The 22,743-nt window shown below is 58.7% G+C and overlaps 1 protein-coding gene across 1 annotated transcript in view; it reads right to left on the bottom strand.

The window, feature by feature from the left end:
• Positions 1-975: 975 nt before the first annotated feature.
• LOC140399675 (ribonuclease P protein subunit p21-like) overlaps positions 976-22,743 on the bottom strand; it is a 48,100-nt gene continuing 26,332 nt past the window's right edge. Inside the window, exon 4 of the mRNA XM_072489219.1 lies at positions 976-1,037. Within this exon, the coding sequence (XP_072345320.1) occupies positions 976-1,037 (62 nt within the window). The remainder of the gene's footprint in view (positions 1,038-22,743) is intronic.

Genomic DNA, 22,743 nt, shown 5'->3' with positions numbered 1-22,743 from the left:
TCACTGTGCAACTGTACAGAGTCACTGTTTATTCAGCAGGGTGAGGATCACTCACTGTGTAACTGCACAGAGTCACTGTTTATTCAGCAGTGTGAGGGTCACTCACTGTGTAACTGTACAGAGTCACTGTTTATTCAGGGTGAGGATCACTCACTGTGTAACTGTACAGAGTCACTGTTTATTCAGCAGGGCGAGGATCACTCACTGTGTAACTGTACAGAGTCACTGTTTATTCAGCAGGGTGAGGATCACTCACTGTGTAACTGTACAGAGTCACTGTTTATTCAGCAGGGTGAGGATCACTCACTGTGTAACTGTACAGAGTCACTGTTTATTCAGGGTGAGGATCACTCACTGTGTAACTGTACAGAGTCACTGTTTATTCAGCAGGGTGAGGATCACTCACTGTGTAACTGTACAGTGTCACTGTTTATTCAGCAGGGTGAGGATCACTCACTGTGTAACTGTACAGAGTCACTGTTTATTCAGCAGGGTGAGGATCACTCACTGTGTAACTGTACAGAGTCACTGTTTATTCAGCAGGGTGAGGATCACTCACTGTGTAACTGTACAGAGTCAATGTTTATTCAGCAGGGTGAGGATCACTCACTGTGTAACTGTACAGAGTCACTGTTTATTCAGCAGGGTGAGTGTCACTCACTGTGTAACTGTACAGAGTCGCTGTTTATTCAGCAGGGTGAGGGTCACTCACTGTGTAATTGTACAGAGTCACTGTTTATTCAGGGTAAGGATCACTCACTGTGTAACTGTACAGAGTCACTGTTTATTCAGCAGGGTGAGGGTCACTCACTGTGTAACTGTACAGAGACACTGTTTATTCAGCAGGGTGAGGATCACTCACTGTGTAACTGTACAGAGTCACTGTTTCTTCAGGGTGAGGATCACTCACTGTGTAACTGTACAGAGTCACTGTTTATTCAGAATCCTCACATCGTTCTTTCGGGAAGAATATTTTCACTGATTGTCAGATTCCTTGCGGCCATCTTCGAGATCCACTGACGTCTGTGAACTCTGATCTGCGGAGATAAGGGAGGGGCGTTGGTTGAAAGAACACACAGCGCGAGGGGAGGGGAACTTTACCGTACTGCACACCTGCTGACAATCCGTCCCGTTTCACAGCAGCCTGGCCCACGGTGGACAGGGAGGGCGAGTGCTGAGGGAGCTCAGCAAAGTCCGAGGGTCGGTACTGAGGGAGTGCCGCACTGTCAGAGGGTCAGTACTGAGGGAGCGCCGCACTGTCAGAGGGTCAGTACTGAGGGAGCTCAGCAAAGTCCGAGGGTCGGTACTGAGGGAGTGCCGCACTGTCAGAGGGTCAGTACTGAGGGAGCGCCGCACTGTCAGAGGGTCAGTACTGAGGGAGTGCCGCACTGTCAGAGGGTCAGTACTGAGGGAATGCCGCACTGTCGGAGGGTCAGTACTGAGGGAGTGCCGCACTGTCAGAGGGTCAGTACAGAGGGAGTGCCGCACTGTCAGAGGGTCAGTACTGAGGGAGTGCTGCACTGTCGGAGGGTCAGTACTGAGGGAATGCCGCACTGTCAGAGGGTCAGTGCTGAGGGAGTGCCGCACTGTCAGAGGGTCAGTGCTGAGGGAGCTCAGCAAAGTCCGAGGGTCAGTACTGAGGGAGTGCCGCACTGTCAGAGGGTCAGTACTGAGGGAGTGCCGCACTGTCAGAGGGTCAGTACTGAGGGAATGCCGCACTGTCGGAGGGTCAGTACTGAGGGAGTGCCGCACTGTCGGAGGGTCAGTACTGAGGGAGTGCCGCACTGTCAGAGGGTCAGTACTGAGGGAGTGCCGCACTGTCAGAGGGTCAGTACTGAGGGAGTGCAGCACTGTCAGAGGGTCACTACTGAGGGAGTGCAGCACTGTCAGAGGGTCAGTACTGAGGGAGTGCCGCACTGTCAGAGAGTCAGTACTGAGGGAGTGCCGCACTGTCAGAGGGTCAGTGCTGAGGGAGTGCTGCACTGTCAGAGGGTCAGTACTGAGGGAGTGCCGCACTGTCAGAGGGTCAGTACTGAGGGAGTGCCGCACTGTCAGAGGGTCAGTACTGAGGGAGTGCTGCACTGTCAGAGGGTCAGTACTGAGGGAGTGCCACACTGTCAGAGGGTCAGTAATGAGGGAGTGCCGCACTGTCAGAGGGTCAGTATTGAGGGAGTGCTGCACTGTCAGAGGGTCAGTACTGAGGGAGTGCTGCACTGTCAGAGGGTCAGTACTGAGGGAGCGCCGCACTGTCAGAGGGTCAGTGCTGAGGGAGTGCCGCACTGTCAGAGGGTCAGTGCTGAGGGAGCTCAGCAAAGTCCGAGCGTCAGTACTGAGGGAGTGCCGCACTGTCAGAGGGTCAGTACTGAGGGAGTGCCACACTGTCAGAGGGTCAGTACTGAGGGAGTGCCGCACTGTCAGAGGGTCAGTACTGAGGGAGTGCAGCACTGTCAGAGGGTCAGTACTGAGGGAGTGCCGCACTGTCAGAGGGTCAGTACTGAGGGAGTGCCGCACTGTCAGAGTGTCAGTACTGAAGGAGTGTTGCACTGTCAGAGGGTCAGTACTGAGGGAGTGCCGCACTGTCAGAGGGTCAGTACTGAGGGAGTGCCGCACTGTCAGAGGGTCAGTACTGAGGGAGTGCCGCACTGTCAGAGGGTCAGTACTGAGGGAGAGCTGCACTGTCAGAGGGTCAGTACTGAGGGAGTGCCGCACTGTCAGAGGGTCAGTGCTGAGACAGCGCCGCACTGTCAGAGGGTCAGTACTGAGGGAGTGCCGCACTGTCAGAGGGTCAGTACTGAGGGAGTGCCGCACTGTCAGAGGGTCAGTACTGAGGGAGTGCCGCACTGTCAGAGGGTCAGTACTGAGGGAGTGCCGCACTGTCAGAGGGTCAGTACTGAGGGAGTGCCGCACTGTCAGAGGGTCAGTACTGAGGGAGTGCCGCACTGTCAGAGGGTCAGTACTGAGGGAGTGCTGCACTGTCAGAGGGTCAGTACTGAGGGAGCGCCGCACTGTCAGAGGGTCAGTACTGAGGGAGTGCAGCACTGTCAGAGGGTCAGTACTGAGGGAGTGCCGCACTGTCAGAGGGTCAGTACTGAGGGAGCGCCGCACTGTCAGAGGGTCAGTACTGAAGTAGTGCTGCACTGTCAGAAGGTCAGTACTGAGGGAGCGCCGCACTGTCAGAGGGTCAGTACTGAGGGAGTGCTGCACTGTCAGAGGGTCAGTACTGAAGGAGTGCTGCACTGTCAGAGGGTCAGTACTGAGGGAGTGCCGCACTGTCAGAGGGTCAGTACTGAGGGAGTGCTGCACTGTCAGAGGGTCAGTACTGAGGGAGTGCCGCACTGTCAGAGGGTCAGTACTGAGGGAGTGCCGCACTGTCATAGGGTCAGTACTGAGGGAGTGCTGCACTGTCAGAGGCTCAGTACTGAGGGAGTGCTGCACTGTCAGAGGGTCAGTACTGAGGGAGTGCCGCACTGTCAGAGTGTCAGTACTGAGGGAGTGCCGCACTGTCAGAGGGTCAGTACTGAGGGAGTGCTGCACTGTCAGAGGGTCAGTCCTGAGAGAGTGCCGCACTGTCAGAGGGCCGGTACTGAGGGAGTGTCGCACTGTCAGAGGGTCAGTACTGAGGGAGTGCCGCACTGTCAGAGTGTCAGTACTGAGGGAGTGCCGCACTGTCAGAGGGTCAGTACTGAGGGAGTGCCGCACTGTCAGAGGGTCAGTACTGAGGGAGTGCCGCACTGGCAGAGGGTCAGTACCGAGGGAGTGCCGCACTGTCAGAGTGTCAGTACTGAGGGAGTGCTGCACTGTCAGAGGGTCAGTACTGAGGGAGCGCCGCACTGTCAGAGGGTCAGTACTGAGGGAGTGCCGCACTGTCAGAGGGTCAGTACTGAGGGAGTGCTGCACTGTCAGAGGGTCAGTACTGAGGGGGCGCCGCACTGTCAGAGGGTCAGTACTGAGGGAGTGCCGCACTGTCAGAGGGTCAGTACTGAGGGAGCGGCGCACTGTCAGAGGGTCAGTACTGAGGGAGTGCCGCACTGTCAGAGAGTCAGTACTGAGGGAGTGCCGCGCTGTCAGACCGTCAGTACTGAGGGAGTGCTGCACTGTCAGAGGGTCAGTACTGAGGGAGTGCTGCACTGTCAGAGGGTCAGTACTGAGGGAGCGCCGCACTGTCAGAGGGTCAGTACTGAGGGAGCGCCGCACTGTCAGAGGGTCAGTACTGAGGGAGTGCCGCACTGTCAGAGAGTCAGTACCTAGGGAGTGCGGCACTGTCAGAGGGTCAGTACTGAGGGAGTGCTGCACTGTCAGAGGGTCAGTACTGAGGGAGTGCCGCACTGTTAGAGGGTCAGTACTGAGAGAGAGCTGCACTGTCAGACCGTCAGTACTGAGGGAGTGCCGCACTGTCAGAGGGTCAGTACTGAGGCAGTGCCGCACTGTCAGACCGTCAGTACTGAGGGAGTGCCGCACTGTCAGAGGGTCAGTACTGAGGGAGTGCTGCACTGTCAGAGAGTCAGTACTGAGGGAGAGCCGCACTGTCAGAGGGTCAGTACAGAGGGAGAGCTGCACTGTCAGAGGGTCAGTACTGAGGGAGTGCCGCACTGTCAGAGGGTCAGTACTGAGGGAGTGCCGCACTGTCAGAGGGACAGTACTGAGGGAGTGCTGCACTGTCAGAGAGTCAGTACTGAGGGAGAGCCGCACTGTCAGAGGGACAGTACAGAGGGAGAGCTGCACTGTCAGAGGGTCAGTACTGAGGGAGTGCCGCACTGTCAGAGGGTCAGTACTGAGGGAGTGCTGCACTGTCAGAGAGTGAGTACTGAGGGAGAGCCGCACTGTCAGAGGGTCAGTACTGAGGGAGTGCAGCACTGTCAGAGGGTCAGTACTGAGGGAGTGCCGCACTGTCAGAGGGTCAGTACTGAGGGAGTGCCGCACTGTCAGAGGGTCAGTACTGAGGGAGTGCCGCACTGTCAGAGGGTCAGTACTGAGGGACTGCCGCACTGTCAGAGGGTCAGTACTGAGGGAGTGCTGCACTGTCAGAGGGTCAGTACTGAGGGAGTGCTGCACTGTCAGAGGGTCAGTACTGAGGGAGTGCCGCGCTGTCAGAGGGTCAGTACTGAGGGAGTGCTGCACTGTCAGAGGGTCAGTACTGAGGGAGCGCCGCACTGTCAGAGGGTCAGTACTGAGGGAGTGCCGCACTGTCAGAGGGTCAGTACTGAGAGAGTGCCGCACTGTCAGAGGGTCAGTACTGAGGGAGTGCCGCACTGTCAGAGGGTCAGTACTGAGGGAGTGCCGCACTGTCAGAGGTTCAGTACTGAGGGAGTGCCGCACTGTCAGAGGGTCAGTACTGAGGGAGTGCCGCACTGTCAGAGGGTCAGTCCCGAAGGAGTGCCGCACTGTCAGAGGGTCAGTACTGAGGGAGCCCCGCACTGTCAGAGGGTCAGTACTGAGGGAGTGCCGCACTGTCAGAGGGTCAGTACCGAGGGAGTGCTGCACTGTCAGAGGGTCAGTACTGAGGGAGCCCCGCACCTTCAGAGGGTCAGTACTGAGGGAGTGCCGCACTGTCAGAGGGTCAGTACCGAGGGAGTGCTGCACTGTCAGAGGGTCAGTACTGAGGGAGTGCCGCACTGTCAGGCGGTCAGTAGAGAGAGTGCCGCACTGTCAGAGGGTCAGTACTGAGGGAGTGCCGCACTGTCAGAGGGTCAGTACTGAGGGAGTGCCGCACTGTCAGAGGGTCAGTACTGAGGGAGAGCCGCACTGTCAGAGGGTCAGTACTGAGGGAGTGCTGCACTGTCAGGCGGTCAGTAGAGGGAGTGCCGCACTGTCAGAGGGTCAGTACTGAGGGAGTGCTGCACTGTCAGAGGGTCAGTACTGAGGGAGTGCCGCACTGTCAGAGGGTCAGTACTGAGGGAGTGCTGCACTGTCAGAGGGTCGGTACTGAGGGAGAGCTGCACTGTCAGAGGGTCAGTACTGAGGGAGTGCCGCACTGTCAGTGGGTCAGTACTGAGGGAGTGCTGCACTGTCAGAGGGTCAGTACTGAGGGAGTGCCGCACTGTCAGAGGGTCAGTACTGATGGAGTGCCGCACTGTCAGAGGGTCAGTACTGAGGGAGTGCCGCACTGTCAGAGAGTCAGTACTGAGGGAGTGCTGCACTGTCAGAGGGTCAGTACTGAGGGAGAGCCGCACTGTCAGAGGGTCAGTACTGAGGGAGTGCCGCACTGTCAGAGGGTCAGTACTGCGGGAGTGCCGCACTGTCAGAGGGTCAGTGCTGAGGGAGTACCGCACTGTCAGAGGGTCAGTACTGAGGGAGTGCTGCACTGTCAGAGAGTCAGTACTGAGGGAGAGCAGCACTGTCAGAGAGTGAGTACTGAGGGAGTGCTGCACTGTCAGAGTGTCAGTACTGAGGGAGTGCTGCACTGTCAGAGGGTCAATACTGAGGGAGTGCTGCACTGTCAGAGGGTCAGTACTGAGGGAGTGCTGCACTGTCAGAAGGTCAGTACTGAGGGAGTGCTGCACTGTCAGAGGGTCAGTACTGAGGGAGTGCCGCACTGTCAGAGGGTCAGTACTGAGGGAGTGCAGCACTGTCAGAGGGTCAGTACTGTGGGAGTGCCGCACTGTCAGAGGGTCAGTACTGAGGGAGTGCCGCACTGTCAGAGGGTCAGTACTGAGGGAGTGCTGCACTGACAGAGGGTCAGTACTGAGGGAGTGCTGCACTGTCAGAGGGTCAGTACTGAGGGAGTGCCGCACTGACAGCGGGTCAGTACTGAGGGAGTGCCGCACTGTCAGAGGGTCAGTACTGAGGGAGCGCTGCACTGTCAGAGGGTCAGTACTGAGGGAGTACCGCACTGTTAGAGGGTCAGTACTGAGGGAGTGCCGCACTGTCAGTGGGTCAGTGCTGAGGGAGCGCTGCACTGTCAGAGGGTCAGTACTGAGGGAGTGCTGCACTGTCAGAGGGTCAGTACTGAGGGAGTACCGCACTGTCAGAGGGTCGGTACTGAGGGAGTGCCGCACTGTCAGAGTGTCAGTACTGAGGGAGTGCTGCACTGTCAGAGGGTTAGTACTGAGGGAGTGCTGCACTGTCAGAGTGTCAGTACTGAGGGAGTGCCGCACTGTCAGAGGGTCAGTACTGAGGGAGTGCCGCACTGTCAGAGGATCAGTACTGAGGGTGTGCCGCACTGTCAGAGGGTCAGTACTGAGGGAGTGCCGCACTGTCAGAGGGTCGGTACTGAGGGAGTGCTGCACTGTCAGAGGGTCGGTACTGAGGGAACGCCGCACTGTCAGAGGGTCGGTACTGAGGGAGTGCTGCACTGTCAGAGGGTCGGTACTGAGGGAACGCCGCACTGTCAGAGGGTCAGTACTGAGGGAGTGCCGCACTGTCAGCGAGTCAGTACTGAGGGGGCGCCGCACTGTCAGAGAGTGAGTACTGAGGGAGTGCTGCACTGTCAGAGGGTCAGTACTGAGGGAGTGCCGCACTGTCAGAGGGTCAGTACTGAGGGAGTGCTGCACTGTCAGACGGTCAGTACTGAGGGAGTGCTGCACTGTCAGAGGGTCAGTACTGAGGGAGTGCCGCACTGTCAGAGGGTCAGTACTGAGGGAGTGCCGCACTGTCAGAGGGTCAGTGCTGAGAGAGTGCTGCACTGTCAGAGGGTCAGTACTGAGGGAGCGCCGCACTGTCAGAGGGTCAGTACTGAGGGAGTGCCGCACTGTCAGAGGGTCAGTACTGAGGGAGTGCTGCACTGTCAGAGGGTCAGTACTGAGGGAGTGCCGCACTGTCAGAGGGTCAGTGCTGAGGGAGTGCCGCACTGTCATAGGGTCAGTACTGAGGGAGTGCCGCACTGTCAGAGGGTCAGTATCGAGGGAGTGCCGCACTGTCAGAGGGTCAGTATCGAGGGAGTGCCGCACTGTCAGAGGGTCAGTACCGAGGGAGTGCTGCATTGTCAGAGGGTCAGTACTGAGGGAGTGCCGCACTGTCAGAGGGTCAGTACTGAGGTAGTGCTGCACTGTCAGAGGGTCAGTACTGAGGGAGTGCTGCACTGTCAGAGGGTCAGTACTGAGGGAGCGCCGCACTGTCAGAGGGTCAGTACTGAGGGAGCGCCGCACTGTCAGAGGGTCAGTACTGAGGGAGTGCCGCACTGTCAGAGGGTCAGTACTGAGGGAGTGCCGCACTGTCAGAGGGTCAGTACTGAGGGAGTGCCGCACTGTCAGAGGGTCAGTACTGAGGGAGTGCTGCACTGTCAGACGGTCAGTACTGAGGGAGTGCTGCACTGTCAGAGGGTCAGTACTGAGGGAGTGCCGCACTGTCAGAGGGTCAGTACTGAGGGAGTGCCGCACTGTCAGAGGGTCAGTGCTGAGAGAGTGCTGCACTGTCAGAGGGTCAGTACTGAGGGAGCGCCGCACTGTCAGAGGGTCAGTACTGAGGGAGTGCCGCACTGTCAGAGGGTCAGTACTGAGGGAGTGCTGCACTGTCAGAGGGTCAGTACTGAGGGAGTGCCGCACTGTCAGAGGGTCAGTGCTGAGGGAGTGCCGCACTGTCATAGGGTCAGGACTGAGACAGCGCCGCACTGTCAGAGGGTCAGTATTGAGGGAGTGCCGCACTGTCAGAGGGTCAGTATCGAGGGAGTGCCGCACTGTCAGAGGGTCAGTATCGAGGGAGTGCCGCACTGTCAGAGGGTCAGTACCGAGGGAGTGCTGCATTGTCAGAGGGTCAGTACTGAGGGAGTGCCGCACTGTCAGAGGGTCAGTACTGAGGTAGTGCTGCACTGTCAGAGGGTCAGTACTGAGGGAGTGCCGCACTGTCAGAGGGTCAGTACTGAGGGAGTGCCGCACTGTCAGAGGGTCAGTACTGAGGGAGCGCTGCACTGTCAGAGGGTCAGTACTGAGGGAGTGCCGCACTGTCAGAGGGTCAGTACTGAGGGAGTTCCGCACTGTCAGAGGGTCAGTACTGAGGGAGTGCCGCACTGTCAGAGGGTCAGTACTGAGGGAGTGCCGCACTGTCAGAGGGTCAGTACTGAGGGAGTGCCGCACTGTCAGAGGGTCAGTACTGAGGGAGTGCCGCACTGCCAGAGGGTCAGTACTGAGGGAGTGCCGCACTGTCAGAGGGTCAGTACTGAGGGAGTGCCGCACTGTCAGAGGGTCAGTATTGAGGGAGTGCTGCACTGTCAGAGGGTCAGTACTGAGGGAGTGCCGCACTGTCAGAGGGTCAGTACTGAGGGAGTGCCGCACTGTCAGAGGGTCAGTACTGAGGGAGTGCCGCACTGTCAGAGGGTCAGTACTGAGGGAGTGCCGCACTGTCAGAGGGTCAGTACTGAGGGAGTGCCGCACTGTCAGAGGGTCAGTACTAAGGGAGTGCTGCACTGTCAGAGGGTCAGTGCTGAAAAAGTGCTGCACTGTCAGAGGGTCAGTACTGAGGGAGTGCTGCACCGTCAGGGGGTCAGTACTGAGGGAGTGCCGCACTGTCAGAGGGTCAGTGCTGAGAGAGTGCCGCACTGTCAGAGGGTCAGTCCTGAGGGAGTGCCGCACTGTCAGAGGGTCAGTACTAAGGGAGTGCCGCACTGTCAGAGGGTCAGTACTGAGGGAGTGCTGCACTGTCAGAGGGTCAGTACTGAGGGAGTGCCGCACTGTCAGAGGGTCAGTACTGAGGGAGTGCCGCACTGTCAGTGGGTCAGTACTGAGGGAGTGCCGCACTGTCAGAGGGTCAGTACTAAGGGAGTGCCGCACTGTCAGAGGGTCAGTACTGAGGGAGTGCCGCACTGTCATAGTGTCAGTACTGAGGGAGAGCCGCACTGTCAGAGGGTCAGTACTGAGGGAGTGCCGCACTGTCAGAGGGTCAGTACTGAGGGAGAGCCGCACTGTCAGAGGGTCAGTACTGAGGGAGTGCCGCATTGTCAGAGGGTCAGTACTGAGGGAGTGCCGCACTGTCATAGTGTCAGTACTGAGGGAGAGCCGCACTGTCAGAGGGTCAGTGCTGAGGGAGCGCCGCACTGTCAGAGGGTCAGTACTGAGGGAGTGCCGCACTGTCAGAGGGTCAGTGCTGAGAGAGTGCTGCACTGTCAGAGGGTCAGTACTGAGGGAGAGCCGCACTGTGAGAGGGTCAGTACTGAGGGAGTGCCGCACTGTCAGAGTGTCAGTGCTGAGACAGCGCCGCACTGTCAGAGGGTCAGTACTGAGGGAGTGCTGCACTGTCAGAGGGTCAGTACTGAGGGAGCACTGCACTGTCAGAGGGTCAGTACTGAGGGAGTGCCGCACTGTCAGAGGGTCAGTACTGAGGGAGTGCCGCACTGTCAGAGAGTCAGTACTGAGAGAGTGCTGCACTGTCAGAGGGTCAGTACTAAGGGAGTGCCGCACTGTCAGAGGGTCAGTACTGAAGTAGTGCTGCACTGTCAGAAGGTCAGTACTGAGGGAGCGCCGCACTGTCAGAGGGTCAGTACTGAGGGAGTGCTGCACTGTCAGAGGGTCAGTACTGAAGGAGTGCTGCACTGTCAGAGGGTCAGTACTGAGGGAGCGCCGCACTGTCATAGGGTCAGTACTGAGGGAGTGCTGCACTGTCAGAGGCTCAGTACTGAGGGAGTGCTGCACTGTCAGAGGGTCAGTACTGAGGGAGTGCCGCACTGTCAGAGTGTCAGTACTGAGGGAGTGCCGCACTGTCAGAGGGTCAGTACTGAGGGAGTGCTGCACTGTCAGAGGGTCAGTCCTGAGAGAGTGCCGCACTGTCAGAGGGCCGGTACTGAGGGAGTGTCGCACTGTCAGAGGGTCAGTACTGAGGGAGTGCCGCACTGTCAGAGTGTCAGTACTGAGGGAGTGCCGCACTGTCAGAGGGTCAGTACTGAGGGAGTGCCGCACTGTCAGAGGGTCAGTACTGAGGGAGTGCCGCACTGGCAGAGGGTCAGTACCGAGGGAGTGCCGCACTGTCAGAGTGTCAGTACTGAGGGAGTGCTGCACTGTCAGAGGGTCAGTACTGAGGGAGCGCCGCACTGTCAGAGGGTCAGTACTGAGGGAGTGCCGCACTGTCAGAGGGTCAGTACTGAGGGAGTGCTGCACTGTCAGAGGGTCAGTACTGAGGGGGCGCCGCACTGTCAGAGGGTCAGTACTGAGGGAGTGCCGCACGGTCAGAGGGTCAGTACTGAGGGAGCGGCGCACTGTCAGAGGGTCAGTACTGAGGGAGTGCCGCACTGTCAGAGAGTCAGTACTGAGGGAGTGCCGCGCTGTCAGACCGTCAGTACTGAGGGAGTGCTGCACTGTCAGAGGGTCAGTACTGAGGGAGTGCTGCACTGTCAGAGGGTCAGTACTGAGGGAGCGCCGCACTGTCAGAGGGTCAGTACTGAGGGAGCGCCGCACTGTCAGAGGGTCAGTACTGAGGGAGTGCCGCACTGTCAGAGAGTCAGTACCTAGGGAGTGCGGCACTGTCAGAGGGTCAGTACTGAGGGAGTGCTGCACTGTCAGAGGGTCAGTACTGAGGGAGTGCCGCACTGTTAGAGGGTCAGTACTGAGAGAGAGCTGCACTGTCAGACCGTCAGTACTGAGGGAGTGCCGCACTGTCAGAGGGTCAGTACTGAGGCAGTGCCGCACTGTCAGACCGTCAGTACTGAGGGAGTGCCGCACTGTCAGAGGGTCAGTACTGAGGGAGTGCTGCACTGTCAGAGAGTCAGTACTGAGGGAGAGCCGCACTGTCAGAGGGTCAGTACAGAGGGAGAGCTGCACTGTCAGAGGGTCAGTACTGAGGGAGTGCCGCACTGTCAGAGGGTCAGTACTGAGGGAGTGCCGCACTGTCAGAGGGACAGTACTGAGGGAGTGCTGCACTGTCAGAGAGTCAGTACTGAGGGAGAGCCGCACTGTCAGAGGGTCAGTACAGAGGGAGAGCTGCACTGTCAGAGGGTCAGTACTGAGGGAGTGCCGCACTGTCAGAGGGTCAGTACTGAGGGAGTGCTGCACTGTCAGAGAGTCAGTACTGAGGGAGTGCTGCACTGTCAGAGGGTCAGTACTGAGGGAGTGCTGCACTGTCAGAGGGTCAGTACTGAGGGTGTGCTGCACTGTCAGAGGGTCAGTACTGAGGGAGAGCCGCACTGTCAGAGGGTCAGTACTGAGGGAGTGCAGCACTGTCAGAGGGTCAGTACTGAGGGTGTGCTGCACTGTCAGAGGGTCAGTACTGAGGGAGAGCCGCACTGTCAGAGGGTCAGTACTGAGGGAGTGCAGCACTGTCAGAGGGTCAGTACTGAGGGAGTGCCGCACTGTCAGAGGGTCAGTACTGAGGGAGTGCCGCACTGTCAGAGGGTCAGTACTGAGGGAGTGCCGCACTGTCAGAGGGTCAGTACTGAGGGACTGCCGCACTGTCAGAGGGTCAGTACTGAGGGAGTGCTGCACTGTCAGAGGGTCAGTACTGAGGGAGTGCTGCACTGTCAGAGGGTCAGTACTGAGGGAGTGCCGCGCTGTCAGAGGGTCAGTACTGAGGGAGTGCTGCACTGTCAGAGGGTCAGTACTGAGGGAGCGCCGCACTGTCAGAGGGTCAGTACTGAGGGAGTGCCGCACTGTCAGAGGGTCAGTACTGAGAGAGTGCCGCACTGTCAGAGGGTCAGTACTGAGGGAGTGCCGCACTGTCAGAGGGTCAGTACTGAGGGAGTGCCGCACTGTCAGAGGTTCAGTACTGAGGGAGTGCCGCACTGTCAGAGGGTCAGTACTGAGGGAGTGCCGCACTGTCAGAGGGTCAGTCCCGAAGGAGTGCCGCACTGTCAGAGGGTCAGTACTGAGGGAGCCCCGCACTGTCAGAGGGTCAGTACTGAGGGAGTGCCGCACTGTCAGAGGGTCAGTACCGAGGGAGTGCTGCACTGTCAGAGGGTCAGTACTGAGGGAGCCCCGCACCTTCAGAGGGTCAGTACTGAGGGAGTGCCGCACTGTCAGAGGGTCAGTACCGAGGGAGTGCTGCACTGTCAGAGGGTCAGTACTGAGGGAGTGCCGCACTGTCAGGCGGTCAGTAGAGAGAGTGCCGCACTGTCAGAGGGTCAGTACTGAGGGAGTGCCGCACTGTCAGAGGGTCAGTACTGAGGGAGTGCCGCACTGTCAGAGGGTCAGTACTGAGGGAGAGCCGCACTGTCAGAGGGTCAGTACTGAGGGAGTGCTGCACTGTCAGGCGGTCAGTAGAGGGAGTGCCGCACTGTCAGAGGGTCAGTACTGAGGGAGTGCTGCACTGTCAGAGGGTCAGTACTGAGGGAGTGCCGCACTGTCAGAGGGTCAGTACTGAGGGAGTGCTGCACTGTCAGAGGGTCGGTACTGAGGGAGAGCTGCACTGTCAGAGAGTCAGTACTGAGGGAGTGCTGCACTGTCAGAGGGTCAGTACTGAGGGAGAGCCGCACTGTCAGAGGGTCAGTACTGAGGGAGTGCCGCACTGTCAGAGGGTCAGTACTGCGGGAGTGCCGCACTGTCAGAGGGTCAGTGCTGAGGGAGTACCGCACTGTCAGAGGGTCAGTACTGAGGGAGTGCTGCACTGTCAGAGAGTCAGTACTGAGGGAGAGCAGCACTGTCAGAGAGTGAGTACTGAGGGAGTGCTGCACTGTCAGAGTGTCAGTACTGAGGGAGTGCTGCACTGTCAGAGGGTCAATACTGAGGGAGTGCTGCACTGTCAGAGGGTCAGTACTGAGGGAGTGCTGCACTGTCAGAAGGTCAGTACTGAGGGAGTGCTGCACTGTCAGAGGGTCAGTACTGAGGGAGTGCCGCACTGTCAGAGGGTCAGTACTGAGGGAGTGCAGCACTGTCAGAGGGTCAGTACTGTGGGAGTGCCGCACTGTCAGAGGGTCAGTACTGAGGGAGTGCCGCACTGTCAGAGGGTCAGTACTGAGGGAGTGCTGCACTGACAGAGGGTCAGTACTGAGGGAGTGCTGCACTGTCAGAGGGTCAGTACTGAGGGAGTGCCGCACTGACAGCGGGTCAGTACTGAGGGAGTGCCGCACTGTCAGAGGGTCAGTACTGAGGGAGCGCTGCACTGTCAGAGGGTCAGTACTGAGGGAGTACCGCACTGTTAGAGGGTCAGTACTGAGGGAGTGCCGCACTGTCAGTGGGTCAGTGCTGAGGGAGCGCTGCACTGTCAGAGGGTCAGTACTGAGGGAGTGCTGCACTGTCAGAGGGTCAGTACTGAGGGAGTACCGCACTGTCAGAGGGTCGGTACTGAGGGAGTGCCGCACTGTCAGAGTGTCAGTACTGAGGGAGTGCTGCACTGTCAGAGGGTTAGTACTGAGGGAGTGCTGCACTGTCAGAGTGTCAGTACTGAGGGAGTGCCGCACTGTCAGAGGGTCAGTACTGAGGGAGTGCCGCACTGTCAGAGGATCAGTACTGAGGGTGTGCCGCACTGTCAGAGGGTCAGTACTGAGGGAGTGCCGCACTGTCAGAGGGTCGGTACTGAGGGAGTGCTGCACTGTCAGAGGGTCGGTACTGAGGGAACGCCGCACTGTCAGAGGGTCGGTACTGAGGGAGTGCTGCACTGTCAGAGGGTCGGTACTGAGGGAACGCCGCACTGTCAGAGGGTCAGTACTGAGGGAGTGCCGCACTGTCAGCGAGTCAGTACTGAGGGGGCGCCGCACTGTCAGAGAGTGAGTACTGAGGGAGTGCTGCACTGTCAGAGGGTCAGTACTGAGGGAGTGCCGCACTGTCAGAGGGTCAGTACTGAGGGAGTGCTGCACTGTCAGACGGTCAGTACTGAGGGAGTGCTGCACTGTCAGAGGGTCAGTACTGAGGGAGTGCCGCACTGTCAGAGGGTCAGTACTGAGGGAGTGCCGCACTGTCAGAGGGTCAGTGCTGAGAGAGTGCTGCACTGTCAGAGGGTCAGTACTGAGGGAGCGCCGCACTGTCAGAGGGTCAGTACTGAGGGAGTGCCGCACTGTCAGAGGGTCAGTACTGAGGGAGTGCTGCACTGTCAGAGGGTCAGTACTGAGGGAGTGCCGCACTGTCAGAGGGTCAGTGCTGAGGGAGTGCCGCACTGTCATAGGGTCAGTACTGAGGGAGTGCCGCACTGTCAGAGGGTCAGTATCGAGGGAGTGCCGCACTGTCAGAGGGTCAGTATCGAGGGAGTGCCGCACTGTCAGAGGGTCAGTACCGAGGGAGTGCTGCATTGTCAGAGGGTCAGTACTGAGGGAGTGCCGCACTGTCAGAGGGTCAGTACTGAGGTAGTGCTGCACTGTCAGAGGGTCAGTACTGAGGGAGTGCTGCACTGTCAGAGGGTCAGTACTGAGGGAGCGCCGCACTGTCAGAGGGTCAGTACTGAGGGAGCGCCGCACTGTCAGAGGGTCAGTACTGAGGGAGTGCCGCACTGTCAGAGGGTCAGTACTGAGGGAGTGCCGCACTGTCAGAGGGTCAGTACTGAGGGAGTGCCGCACTGTCAGAGGGTCAGTACTGAGGGAGTGCTGCACTGTCAGACGGTCAGTACTGAGGGAGTGCTGCACTGTCAGAGGGTCAGTACTGAGGGAGTGCCGCACTGTCAGAGGGTCAGTACTGAGGGAGTGCCGCACTGTCAGAGGGTCAGTGCTGAGAGAGTGCTGCACTGTCAGAGGGTCAGTACTGAGGGAGCGCCGCACTGTCAGAGGGTCAGTACTGAGGGAGTGCCGCACTGTCAGAGGGTCAGTACTGAGGGAGTGCTGCACTGTCAGAGGGTCAGTACTGAGGGAGTGCCGCACTGTCAGAGGGTCAGTGCTGAGGGAGTGCCGCACTGTCATAGGGTCAGGACTGAGACAGCGCCGCACTGTCAGAGGGTCAGTATTGAGGGAGTGCCGCACTGTCAGAGGGTCAGTATCGAGGGAGTGCCGCACTGTCAGAGGGTCAGTATCGAGGGAGTGCCGCACTGTCAGAGGGTCAGTACCGAGGGAGTGCTGCATTGTCAGAGGGTCAGTACTGAGGGAGTGCCGCACTGTCAGAGGGTCAGTACTGAGGTAGTGCTGCACTGTCAGAGGGTCAGTACTGAGGGAGTGCCGCACTGTCAGAGGGTCAGTACTGAGGGAGTGCCGCACTGTCAGAGGGTCAGTACTGAGGGAGCGCTGCACTGTCAGAGGGTCAGTACTGAGGGAGTGCCGCACTGTCAGAGGGTCAGTACTGAGGGAGTTCCGCACTGTCAGAGGGTCAGTACTGAGGGAGTGCCGCACTGTCAGAGGGTCAGTACTGAGGGAGTGCCGCACTGTCAGAGGGTCAGTACTGAGGGAGTGCCGCACTGTCAGAGGGTCAGTACTGAGGGAGTGCCGCACTGCCAGAGGGTCAGTACTGAGGGAGTGCCGCACTGTCAGAGGGTCAGTACTGAGGGAGTGCCGCACTGTCAGAGGGTCAGTATTGAGGGAGTGCTGCACTGTCAGAGGGTCAGTACTGAGGGAGTGCCGCACTGTCAGAGGGTCAGTACTGAGGGAGTGCCGCACTGTCAGAGGGTCAGTACTGAGGGAGTGCCGCACTGTCAGAGGGTCAGTACTGAGGGAGTGCCGCACTGTCAGAGGGTCAGTACTGAGGGAGTGCCGCACTGTCAGAGGGTCAGTACTAAGGGAGTGCTGCACTGTCAGAGGGTCAGTGCTGAAAAAGTGCTGCACTGTCAGAGGGTCAGTACTGAGGGAGTGCTGCACCGTCAGGGGGTCAGTACTGAGGGAGTGCCGCACTGTCAGAGGGTCAGTGCTGAGAGAGTGCCGCACTGTCAGAGGGTCAGTCCTGAGGGAGTGCCGCACTGTCAGAGGGTCAGTACTAAGGGAGTGCCGCACTGTCAGAGGGTCAGTACTGAGGGAGTGCTGCACTGTCAGAGGGTCAGTACTGAGGGAGTGCCGCACTGTCAGAGGGTCAGTACTGAGGGAGTGCCGCACTGTCAGTGGGTCAGTACTGAGGGAGTGCCGCACTGTCAGAGGGTCAGTACTAAGGGAGTGCCGCACTGTCAGAGGGTCAGTACTGAGGGAGTGCCGCACTGTCATAGTGTCAGTACTGAGGGAGAGCCGCACTGTCAGAGGGTCAGTACTGAGGGAGTGCCGCACTGTCAGAGGGTCAGTACTGAGGGAGAGCCGCACTGTCAGAGGGTCAGTACTGAGGGAGTGCCGCATTGTCAGAGGGTCAGTACTGAGGGAGTGCCGCACTGTCATAGTGTCAGTACTGAGGGAGAGCCGCACTGTCAGAGGGTCAGTGCTGAGGGAGCGCCGCACTGTCAGAGGGTCAGTACTGAGGGAGTGCCGCACTGTCAGAGGGTCAGTGCTGAGAGAGTGCTGCACTGTCAGAGGGTCAGTACTGAGGGAGAGCCGCACTGTGAGAGGGTCAGTACTGAGGGAGTGCCGCACTGTCAGAGTGTCAGTGCTGAGACAGCGCCGCACTGTCAGAGGGTCAGTACTGAGGGAGTGCTGCACTGTCAGAGGGTCAGTACTGAGGGAGCACTGCACTGTCAGAGGGTCAGTACTGAGGGAGTGCCGCACTGTCAGAGGGTCAGTACTGAGGGAGTGCCGCACTGTCAGAGAGTCAGTACTGAGAGAGTGCTGCACTGTCAGAGGGTCAGTACTAAGGGAGTGCCGCACTGTCAGAGGGTCAGTACTGAGGGAGTGCCGCACTGTCAGAGGGTCAGTACTGAGGGAGTGCCGCACAGTCAGAGGGTCAGTACTGAGGGAGCGCCGCACTGTCAGAGGGTCAGTACTGAGGGAGTGCTGCACTGTCAGAGGGTCAGTACTGAGGGAGTGCTGCACTGTCAGTGGGTCTGTACTGAGGGAGTGCCGCACTGTCAGAGGGTCAGTACTGAGGGAGTGCCGCACTGTCAGAGGGTCAGTACTGAGGGAGTGCCGCACTGTTGGAGGGTCAGTACTGAGGGAGCGCCGCACTGTTGGAGGGTCAGTACTGAGGGAGTGCTGCACTGTCAGAGGGTCAGTACTGAGGGAGTGCCGCACTGTCAGAGGGTCAGTACTGAGGGAGTGCTGCACTGTCAGAGGGTCAGTACTGAGGGAGTGCCGCACTGTCAGAGGGTCAGTGCTGAGGGAGTGCCGCACTGTCAGAGGGTCAGTACTGAGGGAGTGCCGCACTGTCAGAGGGTCAGTACTGAGGGAGTGCTGCACTGTCAGAGGGTCAGTACTGAGGGAGTGCTGCACTGTCAGAGGGTCAGTACTGAGGGAGTGCCGCACTGTCAGAGGGTCAGTACTGAGGGAGTGCCGCACTGTCAGAGGGTCAGTACTGAGGGAGTGCCGCACTGTCAGAGGGTCAGTACTGAGGGAGTGCTGCACTGTCAGTGGGTCAGTACTGAGGGAGTACCGCACTGTCAGAGGGTCAGTGCTGAGGGAGTGCTGCACTGTCAGAGGGTCAGTACTGAGGGAGTACCGCACTGTCAGAGGGTCAGTACTGAGGGAGTGCCGCACTGTGAGAGGGTCAGTACTGAGGGAGCGCCGCACTGTCAGAGGGTCAGTACTGAGGGAGTGCCGCATTGTCAGAGGGTCAGTACTGAGGGAGTGCCGCACTGTCAGAGGGTCAGTGCTGAGGGAGCGCCGCACTGTCAGAGGGTCAGTACTGAGGGAGCGCCGCACTGTCAGAGGGTCAGTGCTGAGAGAGTGCCGCACTGTCAGAGGGTCAGTACTGAGGGAGTGCCGCACTGTCAGAGGGTCAGTGCTGAGAGAGTGCTGCACTGTCAGAGGGTCAGTACTGAGGGAGCGCCGCACTGTCAGAGGGTCAGTACTGAGGGAGTGCCGCACTGTCAGAGGGTCAGTGCTGAGACAGCGCCGCAATGTCAGAGGGTCAGTCCTGAGGGAGTGCCGCACTGTCAGAGGGTCAGTCCTGAGGGAGTGCTGCACTGTCAGAGGGTCAGTACTGAGGGAGTGCCGCCCTGTCAGAGGGTCAGTACTAAGAGAGTGCCGCACTGTCAGAGGTCCGTACTGAGGGAGTGCTGCACTGTCAGTGGGTCAGTACTGAGGGAGTGCTGCACTGTCAGAGGGTCAGTACTGAGGGAGTGCTGCACTGTCAGAGGGTCAGTACTGAGGGAGTACCGCACTGTCAGAGGGTCAGTACTGAGGGAGTGCCGCACTGTCAGAGGGTCAGTACTGAGGGAGCGCCGCACTGTCAGAGGGTCAGTACTGAGGGAGTGCCGCATTGTCAGAGGGTCAGTACTGAGGGAGTGCCGCACTGTCAGAGGGTCAGTGCTGAGGGAGCGCCGCACTGTCAGAGGGTCAGTACTGAGGGAGTGCCGCACTGTCAGAGGGTCAGTGCTGAGAGAGTGCCGCACTGTCAGAGGGTCAGTACTGAGGGAGTGCCGCACTGTCAGAGGGTCAGTCCTGAGGGAGTGCTGCACTGTCAGAGGGTCAGTACTGAGGGAGTGCTGCACTGTCAGAGGGTCAGTGCTGAGACAGCGCCGCAATGTCAGAGGGTCAGTCCTGAGGGAGTGCCGCACTGTCAGAGGGTCAGTCCTGAGGGAGTGCTGCACTGTCAGAGGGTCAGTACTGAGGGAGTGCCGCCCTGTCAGAGGGTCAGTACTAAGAGAGTGCCGCACTGTCAGAGGTCAGTACTGAGGGAGTGCCGCACTGTCAGAGGGTCAGTACTGAGGGAGTGCCGCACTGTCAGAGGGTCAGTACTGAGGGAGTGCTGCACTGTCAGAGGGTCAGTACTGAGGGAGTGCCGCACTGTCAGAGGGTCAGTACTGAGGGAGTGCCGCACTGTTAGAGGGTCAGTACTGAGGGAGCGCCGCACTGTCAGAGGGTCAGTACTGAGGGAGTGCTACACTGTCTGAGTGTCAGTACTGAGGGAGTGCCGCACTGTCAGAGGGTCAGTACTGAGGGAGCACCGCACTGTCAGAGGGTCAGTACTGAGGGAGTGCTGCACTGTCAGAGGGTCAGTACTGAGGGAGTGCCGCACTGTCAGAGGGTCAGTACTGAGGGAGTGCTGCACTGTCAGACGGTCAGTACTGAGGGAGTGCTGCACTGTCAGAGGGTTAGTACTGAGGGAGTGCCGCACTGTCAGAGGGTCAGTACTGAGGGAGTGCCGCACTGTCAGAGGGTCAGTGCTGAGAGAGTGCTGCACTGTCAGAGGGTCAGTGCTGAGGGAGTGCCGCACTGTCAGAGGGTCAGTACCGAGGGAGTGCCGCACTGTCAGAGGGTCAGTACCGAGGGAGTGCTGCACTGTCAGAGGGTCAGTACTGAGGGAGTGCTGCACTGTCAGACCGTCAGTACTGAGGGAGTGCCGCACTGTCAGAGGGTCAGTACCGAGGGAGTGCCGCACTGTCAGAGTGTCAGTACTGAGGGAGTGCTGCACTGTCAGACGGTCAGTACTGAGGGAGTGCCGCACTGTCAGAGGGTCAGTACTGAGGGAGTGCCGCACCTTCAGAGGGTCAGTACTGACGGAGCACCGCACTGTCAGAGGGTCAGTACTGAGGGAGTGCCGCACTGTCAGAGGGTCAGTATCGAGGGAGTGCCGCACTGTCAGAGGGTCAGTATCGAGGGAGTGCCGCACTGTCAGAGGGTCAGTACCGAGGGAGTGCTGCATTGTCAGAGGGTCAGTACTGAGGGAGTGCCGCACTGTCAGAGGGTCAGTACTGAGGGAGTGCTGCACTGTCAGAGGGTCAGTACTGAGGGAGTGCTGCACTGTCAGAGGGTCAGTACTGAGGGAGCGCCGCACTGTCAGAGGGTCAGTACTGAGGGAGCGCCGCACTGTCAGAGGGTCAGTACTGAGGGAGCGCCGCACTGTCAGAGGGTCAGTACTGAGGGAGTGCCGCACTGTCAGAGGGTCAGTACTGAGGGAGTGCCGCACTGTCAGAGGGTCAGTACTGAGGGAGCGCTGCACTGTCAGAGGGTCAGTACTGAGGGAGCGCCGCACTGTCAGAGGGTCAGTACTGAGGGAGTGCCGCACTGTCAGAGGGTCAGTACTGAGGGAGTGCCGCACTGTCAGAGGGTCAGTACTGAGGGAGTTCCGCACTGTCAGAGGGTCAGTACTGAGGGAGTGCCGCACTGTCCGAGGGTCAGTACTGAGGGAGTGCCGCACTGTCAGAGGGTCAGTACTGAGGGAGTGCCGCACTGTCAGAGGGTCAGTACTGAGGGAGTGCCGCACTGTCAGAGGGTCAGTACTGAGGGAGTGCCGCACTGTCAGAGGGTCAGTACTGAGGGAGTGCCGCACTGTCAGAGGGTCAGTACTGAGGGAGTGCCGCACTGTCAGAGGGTCAGTACTGAGAGAGTGCTGTATGTCAGAGGGTCAGTACTGAGGTAGTGCCGCACTGTCAGAGGGTCAGTACTGAGGGAGTGCCGCACTGTCAGAGGGTCAGTACTGAGGGAGTGCCGCACTGTCAGAGGGTCAGTACTGAGGGAGTGCCGCACTGTCAGAGGGTCAGTACTGAGGGAGTGCCGCACTGTCAGAGGGTCAGTACTAAGGGAATGCTGCACTGTCATAGGGTCAGTGCTGAAAAAGTGCTGCACTGTCAGAGGGTCAGTACTGAGGGAGTGCTGCACCGTCAGGGGGTCAGTACTGAGGGAGTGCCGCACTGTCAGAGGGTCAGTGCTGAGAGAGTGCCGCACTGTCAGAGGGTCAGTCCTGAGGGAGTGCCGCACTGTCAGAGGGTCAGTACTAAGGGAGTGCCGCACTGTCAGAGGGTCAGTACTGAGGGAGTGCTGCACTGTCAGAGGGTCAGTACTGAGGGAGTGCCGCACTGTCAGAGGGTCAGTACTGAGGGAGTGCCGCACTGTCAGAGGGTCAGTACTGAGGGAGTGCTGCACTGTTAGAGGGTCAGTACTGAGGGAGTACCGCACTGTCAGTGGGTCAGTACTGAGGGAGTGCCGCACTGTCAGAGGGTCAGTACTAAGGGAGTGCCGCACTGTCAGAGGGTCAGTACTGAGGGAGTGCCGCACTGTCATAGTGTCAGTACTGAGGGAGAGCCGCACTGTCAGAGGGTCAGTACTGAGGGAGTGCCGCATTGTCAGAGGGTCAGTACTGAGGGAGTGCCGCACTGTCATAGTGTCAGTACTGAGGGAATGCCGCACTGTCAGAGGGTCAGTACTGAGGGAGTGCTGCACTGTCAGAGGGTCAGTACTGAGGGAGCTCCGCACTGTCAGAGGTTCAGTACTGAGGGAGTGCCGCACTGTCAGAGGGTCAGTACTGAGGGAGTGCCGCACTGTCAGAGGGTCAGTACTGAGGGAGTGCCGCACTGTCAGAGGGTCAGTGCTGAGGGAGCGCCGCACTGTCAGAGGGTCAGTACTGAGGGAGTGCCGCACTGTCAGAGGGTCAGTGCTGAGAGAGTGCTGCACTGTCAGAGGGTCAGTGCTGAGAGAGTCCTGCACTGTCAGAGGGTCAGTACTGAGGGAGAGCCGCACTGTGAGAGGGTCAGTACTGAGGGAGTGCCGCACTGTCAGAGTATATTTGCTCTTTGTAGTATATATAAATGATTTGGAGGAAAATGTAACTGGTCTGATTAGTAAGTTTGCAGACGACACAAAGGTTGGTGGAATTGCGGATAGCGATGAGGACTGTCTGAGGATACAGCAGGATTTAGATTGTCTGGAGACTTGGGCGGAGAGATGGCAGATGGAGTTTAACCTGGACAAATGTGAGGTAATGCATTTTGGAAGGGCTAATGCAGGTAGGGAATATACGGTGAATGGTAGAACCCTCAAGAGTATTGACAGTCAGAGAGATCTAGGAGTACAGGTCCACAGATCACTGAAAGGGGCTACACAGGTGGAGAAGGTAGTCAAGAAGGCATACGGCATGCTTGCCTTCATTGGCCGGGGCATTGAGTATAAGAATTGGCAAGTCATGTTGCAGCTGTATAGAACCTTAGTTAGGCCACACTTGGAGTATAGTGTTCAATTCTGGTCGCCAC

The sequence above is a fragment of the Scyliorhinus torazame genome, chromosome 23 (genome assembly GCF_047496885.1).
Source record: "Scyliorhinus torazame isolate Kashiwa2021f chromosome 23, sScyTor2.1, whole genome shotgun sequence".
Taxonomy (NCBI): domain Eukaryota; kingdom Metazoa; phylum Chordata; class Chondrichthyes; order Carcharhiniformes; family Scyliorhinidae; genus Scyliorhinus; species Scyliorhinus torazame.
Note: the sequence above shows the minus strand (reverse complement) of the source record. Positions and strands in the feature narration are given on the sequence as shown.